General features: G+C 39.6%; 1 protein-coding gene across 4 annotated transcripts in view; it reads left to right on the top strand.

The window, feature by feature from the left end:
* grik2 (glutamate receptor, ionotropic, kainate 2) overlaps positions 1 to 19,708 on the top strand; it is a 193,701-nt gene extending 173,993 nt beyond the window's left edge. For all 4 annotated transcript variants that reach the window (XM_064342994.1, XM_064343002.1, XM_064343020.1 and 1 more), the window contains exons 15-17: positions 2,129 to 2,354; positions 10,168 to 10,418; positions 17,348 to 19,708. In XM_064342994.1, the coding sequence (XP_064199064.1) occupies positions 2,129 to 2,354; positions 10,168 to 10,418; positions 17,348 to 17,512 (642 nt within the window). In that variant the 3' untranslated portion in view covers positions 17,513 to 19,708. The remainder of the gene's footprint in view (positions 1 to 2,128; positions 2,355 to 10,167; positions 10,419 to 17,347) is intronic.
* The last annotated feature ends 8,162 nt before the right edge of the window (positions 19,709 to 27,870 follow it).

The raw sequence follows: 27,870 nt of genomic DNA, 5'->3' as shown, positions 1-27,870 counted from the left end.
AGCTTTATTGATTACACAAATAATGCAATTCAATTTAATGACAAAAAAATTGCAATGCTTTGTAACTTGTACATGTTCTACACTAAATATATCCACCATTTTCAAAACAATTAAGGTTAATATTTTGACCAACTGATTACATTACAATTGAAGTTTTTGAGATTATTGTTATTTATCTATTTAATTATTTTCTTTCCATATCTCCAAGTTCCTTCCAACATTAGCCTTAAAATTTCAGAACACCACAAAGCAAAGAGTTTCATGTGGATTCTGGGAGTTATCGGGCCATACAGAAATCCTGCACAATTACTCTCATGATTACATGCTTGCAGTCTAGAGAATATGGATGACAGATGCTTTATGATGGCAATGGGTCGGACTGACCAAATCCTAAAAAAAGGGGGTACGGTTGGTCGAGAACAGGGAATGCTGCCTAGCCCTCAAATTCAAACTCAAATTGTGAGACTCCCATATTGAGCCGAAACATTCGGTCAGATAGCTTTACTTGCTGTATTGTTATAGATCCATTTTTGTTACCTTTCTGTTAATCACACAATCTCTGGTGATACCTTTGGCCTACTTGTCCTGCAGACCCAGGTCCTCAACAGTATTTAGTAATTTAGTAATAATTCTGTGTGATGTAAGGATCTTTCAGGGGGAAGGGTGGGATCTGCAGTAGAGTGTTGCAGAGAATCCCTCAATCACTTGTGTATAGTAAGAGTGTTCTGTGCACGTGATTATGGAACTGAAATATTCTATGTCAGTCATATCTGTGGAGGAATTCACTGAATGGGAAAGGTAAGGACGCTGAGTGCTTTAGCAAAGTTCTACACTTTACATCGCTTTGTTCACCTAGGGTAATTTGCTTGTTTTGTTCATCAAGACTGTGAGAGCAAGTTGAAGAGATTCATCATTATAATGGATGGTTTCCATTTTGAGCGGCTTTTTTCTGCAGAGCCCTTCTTTCTCTCCTTCCTGTTTTCCTCTGCTTCTAAACAAAATAAAATAAAAGCCAATAATAATAATAATAATAATTTGTCATTTTATAAAAGTGAGTTAGAAGCATTTCAGGATAATATGTGCTGACAGTTATATAGACATTAAATGTGTAGTTCTAGTCAATGCATTCCAGCCAGTAACACTTTTTTTCTGAAGCTGTTTTAAGTCATTAGCCATTTTCCGATTTCCTTGCTCTGTCCTCGTAGTCCAGGCAAATGTGAAGATAATGACTGTGCAGGAGAAGAGAAGGGAACCACGCTTTGACTTTGACTTAAAAAATGGCGCATTTTCTAATGACATTTAAAATATAATTGCATGTAAATTAACTTGGGTTTGTGTTCCAAGCTTTGATGGAACTGAAAACCTGCCTTGTATTTAAATGAGCAAAATGCTTTTATTTACTTCTTTTGCTTCCGTTTTCAGTTCTTCTTTCTTTGTGTCCTTGTGTGGGTGTTTTTTCTGCCTTGCAGCATAGTCTGAAAGTCTGTTCTCAGCAAGGTTTTGCGACACATTTTCAATTTCTGTGGCTTTATTTATACAGCGCAAGCTAAAGACTGTGACACTGACGGTACAATTGCACATTTTTCGGCCTTCAGTCTACTTTCAGCGCAGTGAATATTAAGACAGTTTTATAGCAGCAAATGTTGATTCCGAGACAGTTCAAATGAAAACATTAAGTTAGTGCTAAGAAAAATAGAGAAAATCCGAGTGCAGGAAATCATCAGAATTAATTACACATCAGTTATTTTTAAATATGAGTCAGTTTGATTGAATATATTGAACAAGGGGCTGTAAAAAAAAAAAAAAAAAAAAATTCATACCCATAGAAATGCAAATATATTTTTTTATGTAGACCTTCCTGTTTTGACAGCATTTGCATTTGTATTTTTGAAAACAGTGAGTGATCTTTTTTTTTTACATAGAATTCCCTGTTCAGAGCTTGTGTTTCCTTCATTTGATCAATAAACAAGAAAAAAAATCAAATGGTCTAAAAAAAAAAGCTCTGTTCTGCCTTCCAGTTTATTTTGACTTAATCCTCTTAACAAAGGGGGATTTGCTATGCTGTTTTCCTCAAGCCTCAACTTAGCACCTCACACAGCATCTTGATTTTCCCTCTGTTTTCTTTCAGAAAACGAAGATTTCCACGTACGATAAGATGTGGGAGTTCATGAGCAGCCGCCGGCACTCGGTCATGGTGAAGAACGTGGAGGAGGGGATCCAGCGCGTCCTCACCTCTGACTACGCTTTCCTGATGGAGTCCACCACCATCGAGTTCGTCACTCAGCGCAACTGCAACCTGACCCAGATCGGCGGGCTCATCGATTCGAAGGCGTACGGAGTGGGCACGCCCATGGGTACGTCACCGGCTGGGTTTGCTCCATGTCGCAGAAATCACTTTGACCCACATTCCTTTGAAGCAGGTTCACATGGTCTAAGCCCATCACAACCTCCTTTTTTACATTACATTTTATTTGGTAGATGCTTTTATCCAAAGAGCCGTACAATAAGTACATACCGAAGGTCATTGGAACGAAAACACAGGTCAGATAAGGTACAATTCTCAAAGTATCGTTTATTCATAGCCATGAACATCAAGTCCAGTTCACATGGTAAGTGTAAACTAAGTCAGTAAAGTTACAGTAAGTCATAAATTAGAAGTGAAACTTGATTACAAGAGATATGATAAACGAGCTGCAACATCAAGATGAAGATACAAGTGCGATGTAAAAGTGCTAGATGAAAATATGAATAAATGAATGAATGAATGACAAATGAAAAACATTTTGAAGAAACACAAAAAAGCCAACAAATGTATTTACATTGTGCTCCACAGGCCTCAACAATCCAATGCAACAACAAAAAAAGCAAAGACAAATACAAACCTGTGAAACAAGAAAATAAATCTCTGAAACACAATGACAAGAAAAAAACTCAATAACAAATTGCAGTGCAACTGCAACTATATATATATATATATATATATATATATATATATATATATATATATATATATATACACACACACAGCTTTACTTCATTCAATTACTGTTCTGTAGCACCATCAGCAGTGCAGGTTAAATGCCATGGCCACTAGTCAATTTAAATAAATTACTTTGCAATACTGAGGGGGTGTAACTGCAGGCTTGGTTATTTTCAGACAAATCTGAATTGAATTTATGTATCATGACTAATTTATGATTTAGTGCTATGTACAGTATGTATTTATCTTAGTTTGGGGGTGTTTGGAGAGGAAGTCTCCTGGCAAAAGGCAAAAAAACATAAATTTCTTTAAAAAAATTAAAAAGGAAAGACACTGCATCTTTTACACCGTGTTTAATTCCATTTGGAGGAAAGAGATTTCATTATCACGTGCTGTAACAGTTTGTCTAATCTACTTACACATACACAGCCCCCTAGGCTCACAAATGAGTCTCCATGCCTTCCTATAAGTACCGGAGTTAAAAAAAGAGATTGAACATCCAAGCACTGCCGTGAGAAAACCTTAGCTGAACACTTTCGTGTCTCTCTCTTTTGAGGGGGTGTAGTCAGGTGTAGAGTCTGGGCTCTTTTCATTCTCTAATACATAGAAGCAGGTAAAACTCCTTTAAAGAGCTTGTGGCCAGACTAACCCTAAAGGAACTTATACTGCAAATGTTTTTATAGATTATTATTATTTAGATTTAGGGCCATTTATCCTTTTCCCTTTTCTGTCCTGCAGTCACCGATGAACTACAAATGCTCCAGCTACTGTCTTTTCATTTATTTTAAGAAATACATTATCTTAATTGTAACAAAAAATAAACAAAAATCAATGGAGAGGGAACAGAATTATTACCTTACAGAATTATTACTATTTATGAAATTCATTCATTTTTCAGAAGTTCGATTTTTTTTTCTTCATATCCTAATAGAAACTGAGTACCACAATAACATGGCATTGATAATTATATTACATAAGGATATACATGAGGAGAGGTAAGGTCCATGTGATTTATACCAGGGGTCTAACTCTAAAAAAAAAAACAAGAGCTAAAGCCTGGATGAGTCATCTGGGCCTTTGGTCAAATGTCAAATGAAGGCTTATGTAATAATTTTAAAATTATACTCCTTTGTTTTGTTCAGTTACAACTTTAATCACAAGGATTGAAGTCCAAGGTCTTAATATCTAAAGCTTTCATTAATCACAGTATTGAATTTATGGGTTAATTGTTATATATTATATTATATATTATTATCACCTGATATGTATATGACTAACATTCAGCCATCTAATGAAAATACTGAAATAAGTCTACACCAGTCTGTGCTCAATATTTAAACATGTACAGAGGCTATATTTTAAGCTTTTGTTGACTAGGAAGTGAATGGCTTTGAAATGAAGTCACATATTACTTGTAATCTAATGTATGAAATTAGACATTTTGTGGAAACACTTATCCATCGCAATTTAAACAGATTACATTTGTTGAAACTGTTATCCAGAGCAATTTAGACGGATTAAAGTTTTACATGCAATCCATTTACATAGCTTGATATTTTCCTGAAGCTAGTCAGGTTAAGTACCTTGCTCAGAGGAACAACAGCAGTGCCCCAGTGGCGAATCTGCAACATAACATAATTTGACTTTGAATCCGAGTCACAGTATCTAAACATTAGGCTACACTGCCATCCATAGGAAACACTGCCACCATGATACACATGAGCAGACCTTTTGTGGCAATTCTGTTCTGAATTTAATATTGATTTGTTTAATGAGCGCTTTCTTAATTTTATACGGCCTCAGGTATTTATAAACGTTTATGCGGCAACATTGTTAAACCTGGTTATGTTTCAGCAGTTTTTTCTATGGTCAGATGACCATGTTGACTTTTCTGGTTTTGATTGCCCGGTCTTACTCCACCATAATGCCTTTGAAGGCGCAGGCCTAAATGTTCTGAATGACTCTCATTCCCCTGTTCATATAGGAATAATGTCTCCAACAGGTCATACAGCACTGTCGCAACCCTGCCTATACTGTACTATACACTGCCCTGGTTATCATTAAATCCATTTGAAACGTGTTCGCATTATGAAAGTGGGTGAGGGAATTCTGGGACAGGCTTGATGGCCATGCACATCCCTGATGCTTCATTGAGTCAGATGGCAGCAAGGTGTTCTGTCTGGTCCCAATCCAGACCTTTCCCCCTCTGAGCCGGACTTGGGGGACATTCGGAAGCATTAGTTGTGGCTTGAGCTCAGGCGATGAGCATGATGTTGTCATAAAAGGACTCCAGCGAGGAGCGGGGGGTGATTAGTAGCCCGGTGTTGTTGGGCTGTGCGGCATGGTAGGTTTCCCTGAATGACCGTAAATCCCACGCATAGCATTCTAGCATTTCACTCCTCAGCATTGTGTATACCATGCCAATCAACAGTGCTACCACCTTTAAAAATGTGTGTGTGTGTGTGTGTGTGTGCACATGTTTTATGGTGGTCTAGAGACTGCTTTTATGTGTGTGCCTATTTATATCTGTTTATTTCTGCCTGAGTGTATGTGTGTGTGAGCGCGTGCATGTGTGTGTATGCGCATATGAAAGAAAGAGTGTGTTTGTCTGAGTGAGTTTGTCATCTAATAAAATGCATCTTGTGTAGCTGGGAAAGAGTCAACCAAAAAAGAGTGTTTAGCATCACTGTTCCCCCTTGAGAAATTTGCAAGCAGCCAAGAACAAGGCATTTAAATTGCTAATCCTAACCTTTTAGCACTGTTTCCATGTGTATGTTGTATTCCTGGTGCAGCATGCCTTCCCCGGTATATCTCATTGACTTAAGCAGCGGGTGATTGTCAGGCTGCAAAAATATCGAGACCTGGATATTGCCGTAAGCTTGTGTGTTTTTCAAGCTGCGATCTGTTGATGGATACACATTGCTTTCATTGCTCATAATTTAGTGCTATTTCTTTTCTTTTTTTTGCTTTGTAGCTGAGCTCAAAAATCTTCTGATATTTTGCATGAATGGCACTGATAAAAACTAAAGACTAATTTTGTATTTGTTTTTATCAATGCTGTTTTTTACTCAATAGTGGTGAATCAAGATCATTTAAAATAACTGCATAATGCCAAAAGCACAGAGCATTGCATTGCAAAATTATACAAAATAACTGTACGACAATAATGATCATAATTAACATTTTAACAATACGTATTACTTGTGTGGATAGGGCTAGTTAACAGTCATTATTATGATTATTATTATTATTAAGCCAACAAAAGAAACTAACCTTTGCTATTCAGTACTGACCTGTTAACTGTTTTGTCAGGCTGTGGCAAATGCAGCCATGACTTTGAATTTCAGCCTTTCTCACTGAGCAGGCTGTGGAGCCTGCATTTTGTAAGGATATGTCTCTATGGTGTACAGATGTTCAACCACTGCTATCAAACTAGTAAATCAAGGTTTGCTTTGCATTTGATTTAAACACAGAATTAAAAATAGGAGTGTTTGGTTTGCTCATGATTTGGATTACTCTGATTTGCTGTGGATTATTAGCCGATCTGTTCTGAGCCTGTTTAAGCTAGTGTGCATTATTTAGTTAGCAAGCTTCAAGACAAGTGGACTCTGGGGAATTTTTCAGGTTTAGTTCTTGGATTTGAGTGTTTCAATTTGCAGCGTGCCTTCGGGACTTGATTTTAGGTGCATCCAAATGCATTATATTGTGAAATACAATTTAATTATTCACTTGTTAAGTGTTTCTGCACAATTCTCTCTTTATCTCTCTCTCTTTTGCTCGTACCCTCTTTTTCTCATTATAAATATTTATTTTGACTGTATTGGATGATCAAATGTAATTCTCTTGACTGATTCATCAGATATCTCTCCCTTGTGCCCCATTTATAGATTACTCTGGACAGGCTTACAATATTACATAAGCAATTACATATGCTTGCACATGCAAACTAGGAGAATGTGCTCCTCCTACCTCACCACTTCCCTTGCACATGTAATCTAGGAGAATGTATTCCCCCAAGCTCACCACTTCCCTTGCACATGTAATCTAGGGGAGTGTACTCCTCCTAGCTCACCACTTCCTTAGCACATGTCCAGGCCCTTACCAAAACCAAAAAAATTCATAAGATTCTTTATGAATATCCATAGTCTGTCCTTCCTCTACTGCACCCTTCTAGAGTGGATGAGGAGATAAAAATTTACAAAAATAAATCAAATATAACACAAATGACTGGAATGAAGATGTGACGAGAGGACAGTGAGAGGGTAAGAAAGGAGTAAAAGAGTAAGAAATGAAAAGAAACAAAGGAACAGGATGTAAATAGATTATGAGAATATGTAGAGCAGAAGGGACAGGAAAAAAGGGATTTTTGAAAACGGAACATGCTCTTAAGTTTACATCTGTGTGTGTGTGCATCTGCGTGTGTGTGTATGCGTGTGTTTGTGTGGGTGGGTGGAGGTGTGTGTGTGTCCACAGTGCCAAGAGCTGTTACAACCGAAATTTCCCTTCGGTTGTAAGGGAATGGATGTTTCGTATGGAGTCAAAACTGTAATGATTTTTCAAAAATGTATAAGTATTAGTATTAAAAATGTACATGCTTCTATTTACAAAAAAACCAAAAGCATAAAATGCAAAACAAATCTTACTGCCCTAAAATAGAGGCAAGGCATTGCGTCACATTGTAATTTTTGTGCTGTTGTTAGAGGACTGGGGATTTCAGCAGTATTACTTCGCTTTCATCTGGCAGATTCCTGCCATGTGCCTTATTGTTAATGGGTGATGGATTGTTGCATTAATTCTAAATATTTAAGGATTATTCATCATTATATTTGTATGCTCACACTGTGAGCAGTTGGTCAGATTCCCAAATTTCTATCCCTTATCGTATCTGTGCGATGCATAGGTCTCTAGGGAACATCAGTGGATTTGGCTTCTTGTTTAGATGAGTGGAGAATGGAGTTATACTCTTGAGGAAGGGGACCCCAACAAATCAGAGGTTAATATTGGGGGGATACCACGATCCTCTTCCTGTCAACTTTAATTTACTTCAAAGCTTTCATTAATCAAGACTCTACTTCTCATTCCTGGCCCTTGAATCTTTCTCTCTCTGTCTTGGTCTCTCCTGTTTCCAAGAAATCACAGTTTTCTATCTTTCATAAACTCTCCAGGACAGTGGCATGAAAAAAACATAAAACTTGTTTTTTATTCTCTATTAGAAAAGCATTTCTAAGTTAGCTCATGACCTCAAGGGCAATGATGATGATAGCTATCAGTGTGACGTATCGATCATGGTTCTAAGTCCGACTGCGAACTTCATTAGAAAGTGGTGCTTGGTAAACTCCCTTTTTACCTTCCTTTGTGATTATGCTTGATGTCAGAAAAGATTAAAAAAAACATCCCAGCAGCTACAACAATCATGTTGAAGGGAAAGAACATGTGTGATAAAGCTAGCTAAGCAGATTGGTATATATAATGCCATATTTATTCAATTTATCAAGCAATAGTACTGTAGGTAGTGGTCACACAGACGTTTTGCCACGGTTGAGTTGCGGGTTGGCACTACATTTAAAAAAATATGAGAATCACATTTGTGTTTAAGGCATTTTGATTCACGTTGGTGTAGCTAACAGTCTTCTTGTTATCTTCCTCACTAGCTAGCTAGCTGATGATCACATTTCACCTCCGATACAAGCTATTTAAATCACATCACCAAAACTAATATTAGTAGAAGTTACATCATTCCACATCAAAACTTGATGAAAAATAGGCTCATGACATTGGACACCAACATTCACAGGCATAGACAATACTACTGCCAAAGAAAGTAGGCCTACCACAGCACTAGAACCATAAATAGTTAAAGTGTTTGCAATATATTTGCTGCACGAGTTTGACAAGTTCAGAGAAGGTTTGCCAGAGGTCCAATTGGAAAAAAAAAAAAACGGAATGTCCAGTTCTGAAGTAATTTGTACAAGTCTGGTTTGTGTTATGCCTGGTCTGAGTAATTTATCGGTAGTTTGTAAGAAATTACGTAATCACCCGATTCAACAGCCACCAGCTCCCGAGCTTGTTCCTGATTACGTTGCCACCTGTGCAGGCTGTCCGGTTTTGACAAGTTCAAAGTCTGGCAACCCTAGTTTTGAGGCTACTGTAAATATTTAAAACATGAGTAACCACGAAGCTGATATTCATGGTTTTGGGGAGAATGGGCAGGGCCTACATCCATGCATGCATGTGTTTGTGTGTTTAGCAGCTGCACAGCACAATGTCCGGTGTTAATGCAGCTCTAACAGAGTATGTGAGTCCAATAGGGATCATAATGTAAGAGTTGATTTAACGCTGAACATTTTACAGTGTGGCTGAGTTTGTGAAACGCGGTGGACACTCTGAAAAGCAGCAAATAAGTTAAGCAGTGGAAGCAGAGAAGGCCCCAAAGCTCATGTTGGACAGGGACTTTATTTATTATGTTAGACAAAACAGCCCAGAAGGGAAACATTACCGCAAATTAAGTACTGCAGCCACTTTTAATCAGTAAAAAAACAAATAGACTTTTTTCTGTTTTTAATGGATGGTCCCAAGCATCCGCTGTGCTCCTTTACGGCTTGTGTTAATTGCTGTTATTGCGAGGTGGTTGTTTCAGTGCCGTCCCGGGAAGAGTGCTTTTGGCCGCGAACGCTCACCGCGGGATTGCGTAATGACATCACATTGCCTCGCAGCTCTCTCCTGGCACGGCGATTCCCCGGCGGTTTGCCGTGTGGTGACAGCAGAGTCATGTTCACTCTCTCAGCTGTCAAAACGCACATCCTGCCGTGAACTCATCTGCCTCATTTTGCCATGCTCTGGCTCACTGGGACAAGATATTGAAATTCTCTGTAACCACTCTCCTTTTTTGCCGCTTTTGCCTTGCCGTACTGGGACAGTTCCCCATGTTCCTCCCATGTTATTGCCATCTACTTTGGTGCCCCTTGGCCTTCCGTAGCTGGACAATGCCTCCATGTTACCACTCACCTAGGGTATAATTTCTGTCCTGTTGCTCTCCATTACAGGACAGCACTCCCAAGTTTCCTCTCATAACTTACCTCCATTTAGCATCATGGCCTCTCATCTCCTGTTTGTACATTCTGGGTCCATAGCAGGGCATGATCTCTGTGAAACTCCTCAGCATCATCTCCTTATGCTCCCTCCTTCAGGCTCTCCATACCGGGATAAGATCACCATCGCAATCCTGCAGCTTCAGGAAGAGGGGAAGCTGCACATGATGAAGGAGAAGTGGTGGCGTGGCAACGGCTGCCCCGAAGAGGAAAGCAAGGAGGCTAGCGCCCTGGGCGTGCAGAACATCGGCGGGATCTTTATCGTTCTGGCCGCTGGCCTGGTGCTCTCTGTATTTGTGGCGGTGGGGGAGTTCTTGTATAAGTCCAAACAAAACGCACAACTTGAAAAGGTAAAGCAACATTTTCACATTTCCGGCCTGCATTGAAGAAATAATATTTTTTTGAATGTTGTCTAGTTAAGCTTATTTTGTACTTTGTACACTATATATATATATATATATATACATATATATATATATATGTATATATACACACACACACACACACACACACACACAGACGTGTGCACTTTGCTGCTGTTGTCAATGATTGTTATTGCATTCACATTTTTTAAGAACTGATTTTAATTAAGCATTTTCTCACGCGACTATAGAAGACCACAGCGTTACTAACGTGTCTGTGTAATTTTGTCTGACACCACACATCATGGTTTCCCTCATATTGTCACTTGTCTTCACTTCAAACATGCTGGGCCATGATGAAACCACACAAGGAACAGGATTTGCACAGAATAATGACCCACACGTTTTGCACTTGAATGTTTTTTTCTCATTGCATAGAAGTTTGATATAACGGAAGATTATGTGAAAGCATAGCTATCTTGCCTTGCAGTTTCACTTTGTCCAGGGGTAAGTGATGTGCTAGAGTGACAATTTACATGTTTCAGTCATTCAAAATGTGATAGAGCCATACTGTCCACAATAAGTTAGTCCTGATCAAATGGTGCTTCAGATGTTTTCAAAACTTTTTCAGTTCTGGTGAGTCGTTACTACTAAAATTAAGTGCTGTGGATACAGTCTCTTTACTTTGAATGATTGTTTAAAAATATATCTTTGCTGCTCCCATCAGAATCCATGTGAGATACTATACAGTTACCTTAGCAACTCACTCCACCAATTTAGTGTTGCCAACTTAGAAAGCATACAAACAAACAACCTCTACAGCCCTGTGCTGTTTTTTACCTTCAGAAGGAATCATTTCCTTAATTCCAGATGACTTTTTCTAAGTAACTTTAGATGGGAAATCTGGCAGTTCTTCAGCCTGAAGAGCTAATAGCAGTGCAAGGGCTGCTCTGTAGAAATGATGACATCTACAGTAACATGTAAAAGACGGAAATGCAATCCTCACATACCTCAACACGTGACTCATTTGACACAGGGATTGATTCATTGTAGTTTTACTTCTAAATCAGTAAAATGCATCAATATGTCTCCGTTCAGCATCACTCAAATGAGCACGGGCTAGCCTGTACTGGCATGTCATGCATGCAATATAAGGTTATGTTGCCAATATAATCAGCATTGTGCATCAGCCCAGATGAATGAGGTCACCAGACATGGCGATGAAGAGTTTTAAAAAGTTAACCCCAAAAGACTGCAATTAAGAGCCAAATAGAAGCATCTGCCCCTTCTCCCAGTTCCTGTCATCTGCACTTTCCACAGAGAGTTTTTATAATATTTATGTGGCCTAGAATTAAAATATAAAACAAAATTAGGTTTTAGGCCCCTCCATATTTAAGCATCCCACTGATTTAGCAGTTTTTTGTGCAATGTACCTTTAACCCTACATAGATAAAATGATTGTTGTCTTTGCACTTTTTCTATTCATGTTTATAAGTGAAATGATGCATTTTATGCTACAGTAATAGGACACCCCCCACGCCCACATTGTCCCAGCTACAGGCCTATCTCCAAATTCAATAAAGCTACCCACCATATCAGTCATTCATATTAAGTGAAACTTCACAGGGCATACATAACTTTTTTTTATAAAGCACTGTAGTCTGCCATAGAGCCTGGCAGAATGAAATATTGTTGTTCTGCTAAAAAAAAAGAAAAACAAAAAATAAAACATACAGCTCTGTCTGCCATATTTTAAAGCACTGCATTTGTTTATTAATGCTTTAGGACGTGATGTTACAGAGCTTACTAAGTGTCCCCTGTTATTTTTGAATACTTCAATAAGCAACTTGCAATATGAAAGGACATGTTGATCTTCCACTCTTCCATGTCCCCTCTCCATCCCATTCCACCCTGCATTTGGTCTCCTCCCATGACAGACTTTCTAACCCTGCCTATTCATCACCATTTATCCCCACTCCGCAGAGAACTGACTTTAAAAGCCATCTCCAGCACCTTTCATTGATCTGGAAGGTGTTTGTGTTTGTTGGCACGTCAGCCTTCTATCGATCTTTACACCGCGTTCTGTGGTGTGGTACGGTTCCATGATAAGTCCTTCATCATCGATTGTATTGATACATATGTCCATGTGTATATAATGGAGAGGAATATTGATAGCTCTTTTTTCCTGAGCTGATTGAAAAAAATAAAACACAGAAAAGAAAAACTGGAAAATGATTAGGGATGCCTATCAGTTTGGGCAAAACCAGTCTGCCAGAACTGGCCGTCAAGGTGTTGACAGGAGAGCAGCAAAGCTTCTTCCCACACTAATTACAGAAATTTGCTTGACAGTAAATGTATAGATTAAATATTGTTCTTAGGCTATTATATTTTTTCCTGTCACTGAAAGCATCAACTTAAAAAAATGTGGTTTAAATGCAGTTTTGTTGTATTTGTTGACTCATGCCCTGCAGTTTAATTGTCTTTTGTAAAAGAAATAGTAAAAACAGATGCTTAAATGATAATATTAAGAGCAATAAACCTCAGGAAGAGACGTTAATATTTATGAGTTCCGAAAAACCTGTTGTTATGATGTGATGGACATCAATGTGCTTGTTTCACCCTTTAAGATTGTTATGAATTCGCTTCATTTTTAAATCAAACTCCCCAAAATTGTTGAAATTTAATAAAAAACTGAGAAACTTCTAGGTTTAAGTGCATTTGAAGTCGTCTCATCATTCAGTTTGCTGTGGTTCTGTGTGAACCCGCCAATTCTGCCTCTACACATTTTCATGTCCACATGCTTGGCTTCGCTCCATCACTTCTCATGGTACATGGCATACAGGGGAGAGAAACACACGTGCACACACGCTGACACACAGACTCGCACACACGCTGACACACAGACTCACACACTCGCACACACAGACTCACACACACGCACACACACGCTGACACACAGACTCACACACTAACACATGCACACACAGACTCACACACTCGCACACACAGACTCACACACATGCACACATCTTAGTGTTAGTCATGACACAATGTCTGCATATACTTCAGTAAAATTTGAGCAAAATACGGTATTTAATATTCAGTGCAGTCAGTGCATTTAATACATTAGGCATGCATGTTTTATTTGAGGAAATAATTGTTTCACAAGACATTCTAAAGTGCCAAAATGCAGATCAGCTGTTCCATATTTATAATCCAGGATATTTACATTCACTTCCACTCTGCTTTAACTTTTCAATATGGCCAAAACAAACATGTCTTTTTTCAGAGGATGCCAGCACAAAGTACACAGCCTGGGCTAAAAATGAAACACCTGTAACATTAATATTCATGATTACATCGAGACAGCAATGGCATGGGTTCAGGATGTAGTTCCTAAATTCTGCTCCTGAATTAAACACAAAGAAGCATCTGCTTTCTCTTCATCCCATGAAAACACCCACACAAAGGGCTCAGTGCATTCTGGATGCAGATACATTCTCCGCTGCACATTGCATCACAGTAACAGAGTCACAGTAATATTATTGCGACGTTGTGCATGATGGAATGGAAGTAATAACCAAGGTTTCTGACAGCGTTATTGAGCATCACTCCATATCACGCTAGCAGTTGTGCAGTTTCCAGGCAGCTACCTGCTGAATGGAGGTGTTGGGGAGGGGGGAGAGGGGGTGGTTTGTTTGCATCCGGTAGCTTTGTCACACTTGCTGCACTAAACCCTTAGCACTTTTGCCACACCAGTGCCACTACACCAGTATGCCATGGGTCCTGTGCAGGTCATTAACCTCTCCTCCAATCTTCTCCCTCACATGGTATCCGAGACTTCCTAGTATGGCAACCATGCATGTGATAATAGCTCACCCCGCCCCCAATCTCCTGAGCATTTATGCATACCCTTGCCACACTTTCCCTCTTTCCTTTTTCATTTCTCTATCATCGGGACAGCATGTCTTGCTCACTGTTTCATACCCCACCACCCAAACACCCCCTTCCCCACCGTCACAACTGCCACTTTCCATTAAATAACTGTCACCATCACTAATTTGTGGATGACTGATTTATGAAAGACAAAAACACAGAGAAAGGGAAATAGAAGTAGAGGCAAAGAGAGTAAGGGGGGGGGGGTGAGGGGTGGAAATCTATCATGAATATTGTAGGAGGTGGCAGGTTAGTGCATTTGTGTTTATTTCTTGAATATTCCAGCAGTTCTGCCTGTCTCAGTTTCCACATGGATGGCCCAGTTTAAAAATTAATCACTTCAGTAAGAGGGAGAAGAGGGCACCAAACACCAAGTTCCGCAGGGAAGAAAATGCAGTCGAGCGGGGAAGGGACTGAAACCATTTTATTTTGTTTGGTTATTGTGTTTATGAATTCAGATGAATATACTAAGTCCCTCTATTAGGACTCTCTACTCTGTATTCAATAAATTTAATTTGAATCCCACTCATAGCCACAGACATGCATCATATTTTTTAATTTTGTTAATATTTCTGAGTGGAGGCGCTGCAATTTAGATGCATTAGCACAAAGGTCTTTAAAAAGGCTGGGACTGACTAACCCCTCCCTCAGCCTGCTTAGTTCATTTTGTTTCACGGATTCCCAGCATGAGCCAAAAAATCAGCTGTGGTCACTGAAGAACAGGTGCGGGTGGCTACAGGTGTCCCTTGTGACCCAAACAGGTGTCCGCCTAGAAAGGCGGTAGCGCTTGAAGGCTAACGAGGTCCCCATTAGCCTTCTCTGTGTGACTTTAATTAAGCTACCCACACCTGCTCATCTCACCTGAGGAAAAAAAAGTCAAAATCAACTGCTATTTGTGAATGAACCCCCCTCCATGTTTCATATTGCGAAGGACGGCATAATGAGAACGACACTGTAGGTTACATTGCTTTCTTTCCATGCCATTTTGTTCTCTGATTGCTTTACTGTGGACGGTGCTCCTTAAAGAAAGCTTAACTCAGTGGTCTGACTCCATAGCTGTCAATCCGAATTAGAGACCACATTCAACACTGAGCTCTGTGTGCTCACAGTGTAGAGAGCCCTATTTCAGAAAATGCCTAATGACTTTAACAGTATCATAGATTGTTATATACATCTCAGGTGTCTTGCAAAATAAATCAATCATTTTCAAGAGCTTGAAAGTGAAAAATGTATTCTCTCACCTCTTTTAGTATAAAAAAGGTATTTTTGCCTAATTAGTGGGTAGAAGCTGTCAATCAAAAATATGAGCTTATGGGATCGCAGGAGATGGAAGCAAAAACAGTCATCAAGCTCACACATATATCCACACACTAAGTTTACACACACATGCACATATACACCAACATGAACTTGCTCATACACACATGCACACACACACACACACACACACACACACACACACACAATATGCTCAGCACCTGGTCAGCAGATCCTCTGAATCATAATCTTCTTGGTGGTGGTCAGTGGAGTAAAGGAGGTCTGATTTGCACTAGGATCCAGACCTTCTGTTCCCTGTAACTGATTCTATATGTGGAGTTTGTAGGGTTACAAAAGCCAATCATGTTTTATTGGCTGTCTAAAAACATTCTAAACTACTATATCTGAGAGAAAAACAAACATCCAAATGAACTTATTCACTCCACTTTTGATCCAAGCCACATTTACCCTTAAGTATGCCTCATAATAATGGACTTCTTTTTAGATAAACATGCATGGCAAGTAATCAAAATTAAATTACCAAACCGTTTGAGAAGGGGAAAAGTAAATTGCTGTTGGTAGACAAATGTTGATTGAAACTAGGCCTATGTGCATCAGAAGGTACACAAATGACTAACCTTCTGAGTTTTTGTCAGTTTAAAATCTGCATTCATGCATGAACAACTCATCTTTTTTAGGGAAGGGGGGGGGGGGGTATACTAGTTTACAGAGCTATTCCCAGTGAGCACAAAGCGTGGGACAAAAACCATAAAACCATCAGCAGTGGGGGCCTCGTCAGCGTACTGAAATCCCCAGTCTGCACACTTTCTTTTCTTTCAGAGCCTAAAATAAAATGAATATGTACCCTTGAAATGAAAAGACTCAAAGAATACAGGCCTGAATACAGTGCTACAGCAGAGAGGATGCACTGGTTTAAAATGAACGCCCCCTTTCCAGCTACTCCCACCACCCCCACCACCTCTTTCTTTTACCTGCCTCCTTGTAGGAGCTTGAGCCCCTGGAATACTGACATAAATCCCTGCCAGCTCCTTTGTTTTATGCAGGATTTGCAAATGCCAGTTTAGCTTTTGAGAAAAAAAAGAGGGAAGAGAGAGGAGGAAGAGGCAGCTTAATTGGGCATGCAGCTACATGGGGTTTGAGTCTGTGGAAATGTAATATGCATCAATAAGTCATGCTGCCTGGCAGAGAGGAGCCATCGTGGTGACAAAGTGAAATCTGTCATGGAGAAATCGCTTTAGTTATTATGCTCTGGAACAGTCACAGGGGACCCCAGAAGCTCTTCTGTGAGCCTCAGGTAAGCCTCCCACCCCACCTCCACACCCCTGTTTTACCATAGCTAGCCAGAAGTGGTCGATGTATCCGGATGAAGGGGGAATTATTATGCTGTGGGAAAATTAGAGGTACTCTAGAGGCCCGTTACTAAGTCTCGGATATCATTCCCTCTCCACTCCCTCAGCTTTCAACCCCTGCTTTGTCAGAACCACAGCTTGCCAGTAGAGGGTGCTCTTCTGGGAAAAGGGGGCAGGTTTTACTTTCAAGGGACAAACAGGCTTTTCACAGAGCGTCAGTAAGCTGCCCATCTAGCACTATTGCTGTGGTCAGCCAGCCAGCAGGTGGTGCTCTGAAGGTTGTGAAGAGGGTCACTGAGCAGACAGGGGCTCAGAGGGCGAGTCTTTTCAAACTTGTGCTTCTCTTTCCAACAGAGGTCCTTCTGTAGTGCCATGGTGGAGGAGCTGCGGGTGTCACTGAAGTGCCAACGCCGACTCAAACACAAGCCCCAGGCCCCTGTCATGGTCAAGACTGAGGAGGTCATCAACATGCACACGTTTAATGACAGAAGACTGCCAGGCAAGGAAACAATGGCCTAAAAAATATTATATATATCACAACAACTACAACTACAAAAAACAACAAAAACATTTATATTTGTCTCTTGTGGAAAGTGGGGAGAGAGTGAGGGGGCTGGGAGGGGAGGGAAGGGAATTTGGTAGGAGGGTTCGGGGTTGGATGGGGACAGGATTGGGGGGCCAGGGACATGGGTGGATGTATTATGGGGAGGGGAGCAGAAAAATTTGCCCGGAGCACGGACTGTCATCGTTGTTTAAAACAATTTGCCAGAGAAAAAAAAATGTTTCCTGTGGAAATACTCGATCCCCGGGCAAAACCAAGTGAGTTACCTCAATGCATCTGACACTTGGGAAAAGACTCTGTTACAAGTGGCAGCATACAGAGTAAAATAAATACATTTATTTAAAACGGACTCTGATTCGGAGTGGAGTGAAGAAAATTAATCACAGCTGATAAAAAAAGAAGGATATTGGTATCTGGGGTCAAACGCGTGTGGTTTGAGATCAGTTGTCCCTTCTTTTGAATGTTTCAATGTGAATTGGTGACCGATGTTCTTACGAGGACCCATAAGTGTTCTCTTAATACGCAACATTCACAGAGCGCTGTCAAGTTCACAGAATATGCATCTCACACACTGTACATACATGCATACACAAACACACGTACAGAAACACACACAGGCACACACACAGTGCAAACACACATATGGAAACACACATTCAAATATAAATTGGGAGGAAAAACAAGTGGACAGATTGTAATAGGATACATATTTTTTTGTATGTTGTATTTGTTCTGTTTCAAATGAGAGAAAGAATAAAATGTGTTACAACAGCCAGGCCAAAATTGGGTCACGCCCACACCACCACAAACAGATGGTGATCTTGTCCATTCCAAACCATTTGACTAACAAATTGTAAAATTTTGGATCAGGGGCAGAAAAATGAAGAAAAATATCATTTGGGCAATAAATGATTTTATTTAATTTTGCTTTACTTCATACTACTAACACATTTTAACATAATCGAGGGAGGGGTGCGAGGGAGGGGGGGAAATAATATTTTTCATATATATATAATATATCACATGAAAAAAAACAATCTATTGCTTATTTGTGTTTAAATGTTCAGTAGAACCAATACAGGCTGTTCTTTGGGAAGAGGGAGTCACTGAGCTTCACAGGTGGGGTCCTGTTGACCGGATCTCTACGAACCCGGAGCAATTTAGTTTGAGTGTTGACAGCGGGGGCCGGATCGCCTAAAACAAACTCACAGTCATTACCAATGGGAGAAACCGTATTTATTCAATTATTTATTGTTTTTATTTATGAATTTGTTTATTTATGCTTTCATGGACTGTATCATGACAGCTGTAAAAATTTGTCTCATTGACATCCATAACGCCTTCCTGTTTATTTTTTTTTGGAATTATTTTCTTTTTTTATTCCTGTTTTGATTTGTTATATGCTTTTGTTATCTTTTTTTTTGTATTTATTTTAGAAACAAAATCTTCACATTTACTTGTGGAAATGCAAGATTTCTATGATAAAAAAAGTTTTTTGTATGAAGAAAAAAAAACAAATTTTGTAATAATTTTTATCGACAAAAATCCGACCGTGGGCGTCTGTGCGTCTGTGAGTCCTCCATGCGTCCAGCGCCCATCCGCGTGGGCTCCGAGCAGACCCCCCCTCCCCTCCCCTCCTCTCCCCTCCCATCCCCTCCCCCCCCCCCTCCCCACGTGCTCCTGGGTGTCTGGGCGGGGTCCACACACAGGTGTGCGCATAAATCCGTCTCTGCAGGCCTGAAGAGTCTGAGGCTGCGTGGGTTGGGGTGGGTGCCAAGCATGCTGGTAGTACTGAAGAGACACGCGTTTTCGATGAAACCTATTTTTATCATGTAAAGGAATCATATTTAAAAGAAAAATATTTTTACTTCGGGTAAAATGGTTAAAAAAAATTAAAGTATATATGAAGACTAAAGTAAGGCTGAGAAGGACTGCCAATATTGCTTATCATTCTACACCCCTGATTTCCAATAGACTGCTAGTATTCAGTGCTGAGAAATTGTGTGTAAATGGTTTAAAATGGAAAAAAATACAAAAAAAAATCAAGAAACTAATTTTGACCATGTTGTGAAAACAAAATGGAGTGCACACAGTTCACTGTTTGAAATTGATGCACAAGTTTAAGAAAAAAAATCATTAAAAATTCCACACAACTTTTGTTCTGTCTGCTTCCTTTTTTAAAATGTATCGTATTACGTTAAATGCACTAAGTGTATACAAGTGTGAAATGAATGTTTAAATAGTTAGATATATTTATTGCAAACATTGCGTTAGCACATCCATATCAATATTGTAAAATGTAGACATTTGACTTTGAACAGAGAGAAAATGCATAAGTTAACCTTTTGATGAGCACATGACTCTCCTAACACTTTTGTGAAGTTGTAGCAGGAGGTAACATCACTTGATAGGATTGGCAATGGAAATGCACATTAGAAAATTATGTGGCCTTTTCAGGGAATGTATCCTCACAAGGTGTCATTTCCGTCTCCCTCAGCCGCGTTGGGCCGCTAGTCCAGAGAGGCTTCCAGCAAAATGACCTCCCCCATCCTCATGTCAGAAGCACTGAGAGAAAGACAACATATTGATCTTCCTTTAAATCTAATCCAGGCTGGGGAAAAAACAGAATGACAAATGAGACTAGTCTTATAACCTTCGTCCTGAGAGCCAGTCTAACTCTATCGTGAATGCCAAGCTGGGAGAGGTGCCCACAGCTAAACAAAGGAATGAAGGAGGGAAGGAGGGAAGGAAGAAAGAGAGAAAGAAATTTAGCCATTTAGAAATTTAGAAAAAAGAAAGAAAGAAATGGCATGCTGCTTTTCCCAGGAACAACAATTTGTCCCTCAGTATTTTTTTCCATTAGATTCATTCACTGGTTACATCGTACTCAGTGTTGGCCGCTGCCTTCTGCATTATATGAGAGTCCTTTAATATATCCATTAACTATGCTATTAAATTTGATTTGGAATTAATTGGTTGAACACAAGAGTGACTGTTAGTCAAAATGTCTCCGTTAGGACTGAACTCATTGGCTTTCTATGGACAATAAGAAAAAAACTTTTATATATAGATTTTTTTTCTTAAATTAATTGACATTTCAAATAAAAGCATTGTACCTATTCATCCCCTGAAAAGCAAGATAAAATATATATGACTTCCAAATGATTAAGGAACCAAGCGGAACAATGAACTGTGTTAAATATATAAATAATATGCACAGCTAGAAATGAAAAAGGTAGGCATTATTATGAAGTTTAAAAAAATCAATGCATTTTCACCTGCTTATAACATTTTCAAACTTTCATCACTGCTCAGTATCTCACAGCAGTGTCTTCCTATTCAATATTTCAGAATGGTTTTAAATCTCTTCAGAACTTTTCAGCGTAGCTGCCACTATAGCTGCAGTCTTTTCTTTTCTGCGGGCGATCAGCCATGCCGTGCATCTCTGTATGGTCCACATTGATAATCCACCCAAAATATTTCAAATCACAAATGCAGTAATAAGACAGAAAGTCATTAAAGTCCTTCAAACACCTGAAAGACCAGAAACGGGCGACTTGCTGTAACAGAAGGATATTTATGTAAATTACTCATTTCAGCATGGACACTTAAGTGAAGCTCTGTGAAAAGTAAAACACACACACACACATACACACACACACACCACAGTGATTTTTTAGCAAACAGAAGCTATAATCGACAAGGAGTCACCTGGGTGAGACAATCATCTGGCAACAACAATGTAGCCACCTGGTGTGCATCGTTACAGAGGAGTGATGATGAGATGTTGATTTAAACTGTGCCTTCCAGGACTCTTCCACAGCAGTTGCTCCTTCCCTGCATGAGCATTATCAGGAGCAATATGACTGTTAGAATATTGAGTGGGAGCTGTCAATCTGTTTCCAAAAGTGATTCTAGAGTGAGCACAGTCCTCTGTAAAAGGTAGACAGATGAGGCTGAAGTATTCACTTGCATCTCGCTGTTCAAACTGAATGCCTGTCACTGGAGAGATTTCCTATGACCCAGCATTCCCAGGCCGTGCCCCGCCATGACATGCCTACATAAGGGCACCACCATGCAAGTGAACCATTTCAGGAGAATTATCATTGAACTATACATGCACTCCAGAAACATGTCTGCCTTCTATACAGATGGCTTCTGCATTTTGGGGAAGAATTAAATTTGCATTGCACAAGAAAAGTAATTTTAGGGAAGGGGTCATTACGCATGTAGATTTGGGTGGGGGAGGAGCCATTATGCTGGGAATGGAGCCAGTACAGAAGCAGAGTGAACTGGCAGAGGGGCCATTGCACAGTTAAATTCAAGAGAGTTATTCCTGTGTAGGGTGAGCCTAGCATAAGTAATCCAACAATTTCATAAGAATGGCACTGAGATTTTCGCATTGAATAATGGGATGTTGCACAAGATGACATCTCCACATGCTGCTGCAATGTTGTGCAACTGTGCAGAGATTTTGCAGTGTTACCCTCAATTCTTCAAGATGTTTCTTTCAAATCAAGTTTCTTTCAAATTATAATAATGTACATGGGCCAGTGGGGTGATCCATAGTGCTGTTACTTATACAGTATATAATGTACAGTATATTATGCATTGTGGTTTTTTGTCATGATTGTTGTCTAAAGCAGTGGTCCGTGCAGGCATGGCATTGGCACCAGTTAAGTTAGGTTTACCTTTTTCTTGTATTTTGGAAGTTCTAGCATTTTGGCAGGATCATTTTTAAACGATGCTGATCTTAGGTCCCACTCCAAAAGGTCCAAGAAAGTACTTCAGTTTTCAATAGCACTTTATTGTAAATTATCCATCAGGATAAAAAATCTTTTTACTCATTGTCACACACCGTGACACACGCCTCAGATAGACAGAAAGAGTTGGACACGAGTTGAGGAAGAATTCGGTTTTCACTGGCATTTATTGTGGGGCAAAAGAGAGAAAGACAATTCCAAAAATAATAAAAAAGAAATGAAGTTCTTCTACACTCCCCCTCACCGGTTCCAGGTCAAAATAATACACTAAAATAACAAACTAAAATAACCAAGCCAAAATAAATACAAGAAAGCTTTTCAGCTCTTTTTACGGCCAAGGTACTTTCTGCTGCTGCCTCCGAATTCTCGCTTTCTGGGCAGTAAAATTCCAGTCTCAGCCACCTACTGGGAAGAGAGCACACTTTAAATATCTAATTTGCAATTCACTCCGGGTGTGTGTGCCTACTTAACCAGTAGGCGTGGTCTGCCAATTGCCCCGATCCTCCCCCACAAACCAAACCCTGGCACAATAATTTTTTTTCAACATTGTGAGCCTTAATTTTATTTAAATTATTATAAATAAGTTGACATAAGTGGTAGGCCTATGTAAGTAGGCTATGCATTCATGGCAAAAAAGATTGAAATGCTCTACAATTTTATTGTGTCTATTTTTAGGCATCTATTTATTTTTAGGTACCCTTTTCATTAGGACATAAAATTGCCGCTTTTTCATCTTTTTGCTATGCATGTGTACTTGTGTACCACTTGTGTCAGCCCCTGATTAGGAAAGTGTACTGTATGTAGATCTTGAAAGCCATCTCGAATATTCATGTTTAAATTTATTTTTTTTCAACTTGAACATTCATGTTTATGTTCAAATAAAATGTAGGCTACATACGCTAGTTATGTCTCTTGTCGTATTGGTTTGCTATCTTGTGGACATAATCCATAGTTAACACAGCCCAAAAATAGGTCAAATTCTGGCATGTAATTCAACATTTTTGCAATATGCATTTGAATATATTTAAACTTGTGTTTTTTAGAGAAGAATTCAAATGTCATTTTTGGCCAATGTTGACAGCCCTACAATCTCTCCCATGGGAGATCAGGGTTGAAGCCTTACCAAATCCCTGCTCTTACCTTTAACTTTGCTTTTTTATATTTATACAATAATACAATTGCCTAAAACTTCTAAATTATCATTTTCATCATAGATTAAGTCACATTTAACAACCTTATAGGCCCAGCTAGGGCACAGTGGAGGACAGGCTAATAGAAGCATTGGGCACAACAGCAAACAGGCCAACTATTTTGGCTGCAGTGAAAAAACAGGGGAAAGCTCTGTTCAGTTTTCATCCATCTATCCATTATCTATACTCACTTATTCCTGGGCAGGTTTTTTAGGCAGTGCTAGAGCTTATGCCAGCGTGCATTGGGCGAGAGGCAGGAATCGAAAACCAAAATGTAAAATAAAACATACTCAAAAGGCTGGCACTATACAAATGCATACTTAGTTAATTGTTTAATTTGTTTCAATATCCAAACTTACCTAAAGCTTCAGAACAGGAAGGAAACATTTTTTTAATGGGAAAAATTGGCTACATTTTTGCTGTTTCAGTTATGATAGCTGGACATAGTGCTGGACATGTATAACTTCATATTGGCAAGGAAAAGGTGAAGGTAAACTCGTTGACTGTTGCTAACTTTAGCCTGTTTGTTTTCTTTTTCTAACGTGACAGGGGATGTTATGTTTGATACCTACCACCAAGCAGCCAATAGGCATTGAAAGAGTTGCATTGTAGAGTTACATTCATGGACATGATGGTGCTTGAAACACGCAATTATACACTGAAGCTGTGTTACTTAAAATATGTGAGACCTAAAACAAAGATTCTAATTCTCAAATTTGAAGTGAAAAAAAAAATGGAACGATATTCAAATATGTTTTTTGAATATTTTTGACACTCCTACAGAGTACCCCTGGAAGGATCTCATGGAACCTCAGGGTGCTGCAGCACCCACATTCTGGTCTAAATGATACTACAAGCATATTTTCCCTGATGTAACAAAGCTTAAATCCAAATCTAATAAAACCTGACCCAACCTGAGCTGGTGTGAACGGTGACATTTGAGAAGTGGGGTGAGTTAGTGGGGAGTTAGTTGACAAACAGGAGAGTTTCAAATCACTAGGATGACTTGAAACCTTTCCCTCCTAAGACATCCACACCCATCAGAAACAGTCTGAGCAGAGACATAAAAAAAACCGTACACTGCTCCACTGACCTATGACCCCAGGAGGGTGATGAGCTAGCAGAAATGGCTGCTGAATCAAATTAGGCCTCGCTCTGAACCTGGAAGAGGTCTCACCCCGTCTGTCTACAGGTATTGCCGGAGGAAGCTAAAGATTTGATTAGAAAACATTTACAGAAAATGCTCCGACCCCAAATTTTTAAATTGAGAGATTGCTCACATGGCTGCTGGCAAGGGAGGGGGGCAATTTTTTCTTATCCCTTTGTTGCTTGTCATTGGAAAGACATGAAGTTGTCTCTGTTTATCCTTGTGTGATAAATGAAATAGAGTCCTTTAAGGCTGCTCCCTCAAGGGAAGACAATGCCTCTCCTCTAGCTTCTTTGGATAGTTTTATATATATATGGGTTTAAAGGTTTTAGAGTTTTCATGAATTTCTTTCATGATACTTTACATCTGCCTGGGTTTCCTTATTTCAGAAAATAGACTCTTGTTGAACTTGAGTAATACAACAACTTCTTGCTTCCTTTAAACAGTTGTGTGATTTAGAGTCCCTGCATGTTAACTATTTTAACAGGCACTGTTATTTGATGTTTTTTTTATACTGCTGTCACTTATGATACTCTTTGATGCATTATATACCAAGATATTTTATTGTGCTTCAGCAGCAGAAATAGCTCCATAGACACTGTTAATTTCCCAGAAGGCTCTTGCAGCAATGTTATCCCATCAGGCCATATTCCAGTACATTTGTTATTTGCTTAGCAGACACTTTTTTATTCAGGGGAACTTTGTAAGCTATTTATCCATCTAGACAGGATGTTTCTCAAGGCTGCAGTGGCCTGCCGAACCACCAGGATTCAGACTGGAGTCATCATGGTCCATTGCCCTAACCGCTACTCCACAAGGAGTTCCCCAAAGTTAACAGTTGTGGGTACACGGGGCTGTTTCATGGGGAGACACAAAACACAAAAGACATTTGTATTCTTATCTCATATATTGACATAAATGCACTAATCACCTGGAGTTTTAGCCCTTCATTTTTTCCTCCAAAAAATGGACATTTTGCAAGATACAGTACATGTGTTATTAAGAACATCCATTGTACAGCTCATTAGAAGACATTTTCCAAGTAAAAATAATGCATTGTTTTATAAATAAATGGATAGTTGCATTATTGTGGATCATTAAAATCCAGCGCTTGGTGCTTTTGCATACGTGTTTGTGTGAGGGGGGTTACGTGTGGTGTGTATGTGCATGAAAGTGTAAGCATGTACACTTTGTGTGTTTGCATTATGTATCAGTGCATGGTTTGTGGCGTGTGTATCAGTGTGACTCCAATATGGTGTGTGCATATTTATTGTGAATAATTTGTGTGTATTTGTGTATGTGTGCTGTGTGAATGCAACGTGTGTGGTCCTGGCTCCTTGATCACATTCATGTTCAGCCTAGACTGAGTAAGAGAGGATCATGTGACAAGGATGGGAAACGGATAATGAAGTGGCTAATTACCGCAGTGGGTGAGTTGTGCGGCAAAGTAGTCCTGCCCCTCTGTTCCTCACCATCAGTTCCACCTTCATTTGACCTTCAGATCAAATTCTGCTGATCAACTGACGTTTTAGTAGAACTTAATGTTGCTGTGTTTTACCTAGACATAGTCATTCATAGGGATGCATGGAAATGCATGTTTGTTTTTTTGCTTTTGAAGTCTTATAAATGCAACACAGGGTGTGTGTTATCTCTGTGGCAACCTTTATAACCTTTCTATAATACAGTATTTATGAGACTTTTGAACAAGTCTTATTAAGCATTAAGAGCATGTAGGGCATTGCACAACTACTCTTAATGAGAAGATATGAATACTCATGAATGATTTTGAATGTTTTTTTTCCACAGTATCATATTTGTCAGTATTAAACAGCTATGGGTGTTGAATGAGCGTCCAGAGATTTTAATATGATATAGTTTCAGCACATTACACAAAAATAAACACAGCATTAGTGCAGTTCAGATTAATTTCCCTTTTAGCCTACCTGCCTGGACCACAGCTTACTTCCAGAGGATTTTAGGCTCACTCGCCCATGCTAGAAACCCACTGCTATCACCACCTGATGTTGTGTTAAATCAAAAAAGAAAATTATTTAAGATAAGTCAGCCCCTTCATGTAAGAGAGGCAATAATATAATATTCTCACCCGTGTCAATGTGATGGGATGACAAATACTGTTTGTCCCTCAGCTAAATTCACCAGAAAAAAAGAGGAAAGAAAGAAAAAAACGAAACAAAATGGAAGCCAGTTAGATGTTTTTAATGGTAAAAAAAGAAAAAGCATTGGAAAATGTGTTCAGATCGTACTTATGTTGAAATGGCCTCAAATTTCAACCCTCTGAGGTTTGAGTGAACAAAATATATACATAAAAAAGAGAAAATATGCACAAAAGGAAGGACGAAATATAATATTTTGTATTTTATTTATTTATTCATTTTTGGCTCTCGTCAATAAGTTACAGGGTTTGAGATGCCAAAGTAGGTTTCAATGGAGGAGAAGGCGGGGGACGCAATTCAAAGGGAGAGAGTCAGAAATGACAACCCATCAAAAATCCCTCTGATGGAGCCTAACAGGCATAATCCCAAATTAAAGTGAGAGGCTGTGACCTCAAACCCCCAAGGCCGTGACCAGGTTACCTCATACTGTATGACTGGCGCTGCTCCCCATCACCTTCCAATCCCCTGCTTCGTCATACCTCCCACCCAGTGGCGCGACGCAGTCACACACCCCTGCTCTCACACACTTTCTTTGTTCTCCCAGCTTTGAGGTAATTTTCTGCCACAGCTCCCCACCAATCACACGGTGTAGACCCAGAGGACGCGGCCCCAGAGCTGCTGGATATCGCGCCGCAACCGAGGCCCCAAAGACCCGGCCATCTGCGACCTCGCCCCAGTCATAATGGGATCAGGAGACAATATGCAGTTCTGTCACACGCGTCCACACAGGCGCACACAAACACGCGCAGAAACGTACACTCGACACATACCGCCGCACAGACTCTCACACACAAGCGCGCAGAAACAAATACACACAAAACTGCACAGTATACACAGTCAGTATACACAATCAATCACGCGCACACAAATAAGCACATATGCACACACACACAGAAACACAATAAAATGCACACACATCCACATACATACCCGTACACAAATGCACATACAGTCACAAATACACTGCATTACAATGCTAATTGTGTGTTTATTTAAGGTCAAGTGCTCACTTAATCAGAGAGTGAATGAGTGAAACAGTTC

This window comes from Anguilla rostrata, chromosome 1 (assembly GCF_018555375.3).
Source record: "Anguilla rostrata isolate EN2019 chromosome 1, ASM1855537v3, whole genome shotgun sequence".
NCBI lineage: Eukaryota > Metazoa > Chordata > Actinopteri > Anguilliformes > Anguillidae > Anguilla > Anguilla rostrata.
Note: the sequence above shows the minus strand (reverse complement) of the source record. Positions and strands in the feature narration are given on the sequence as shown.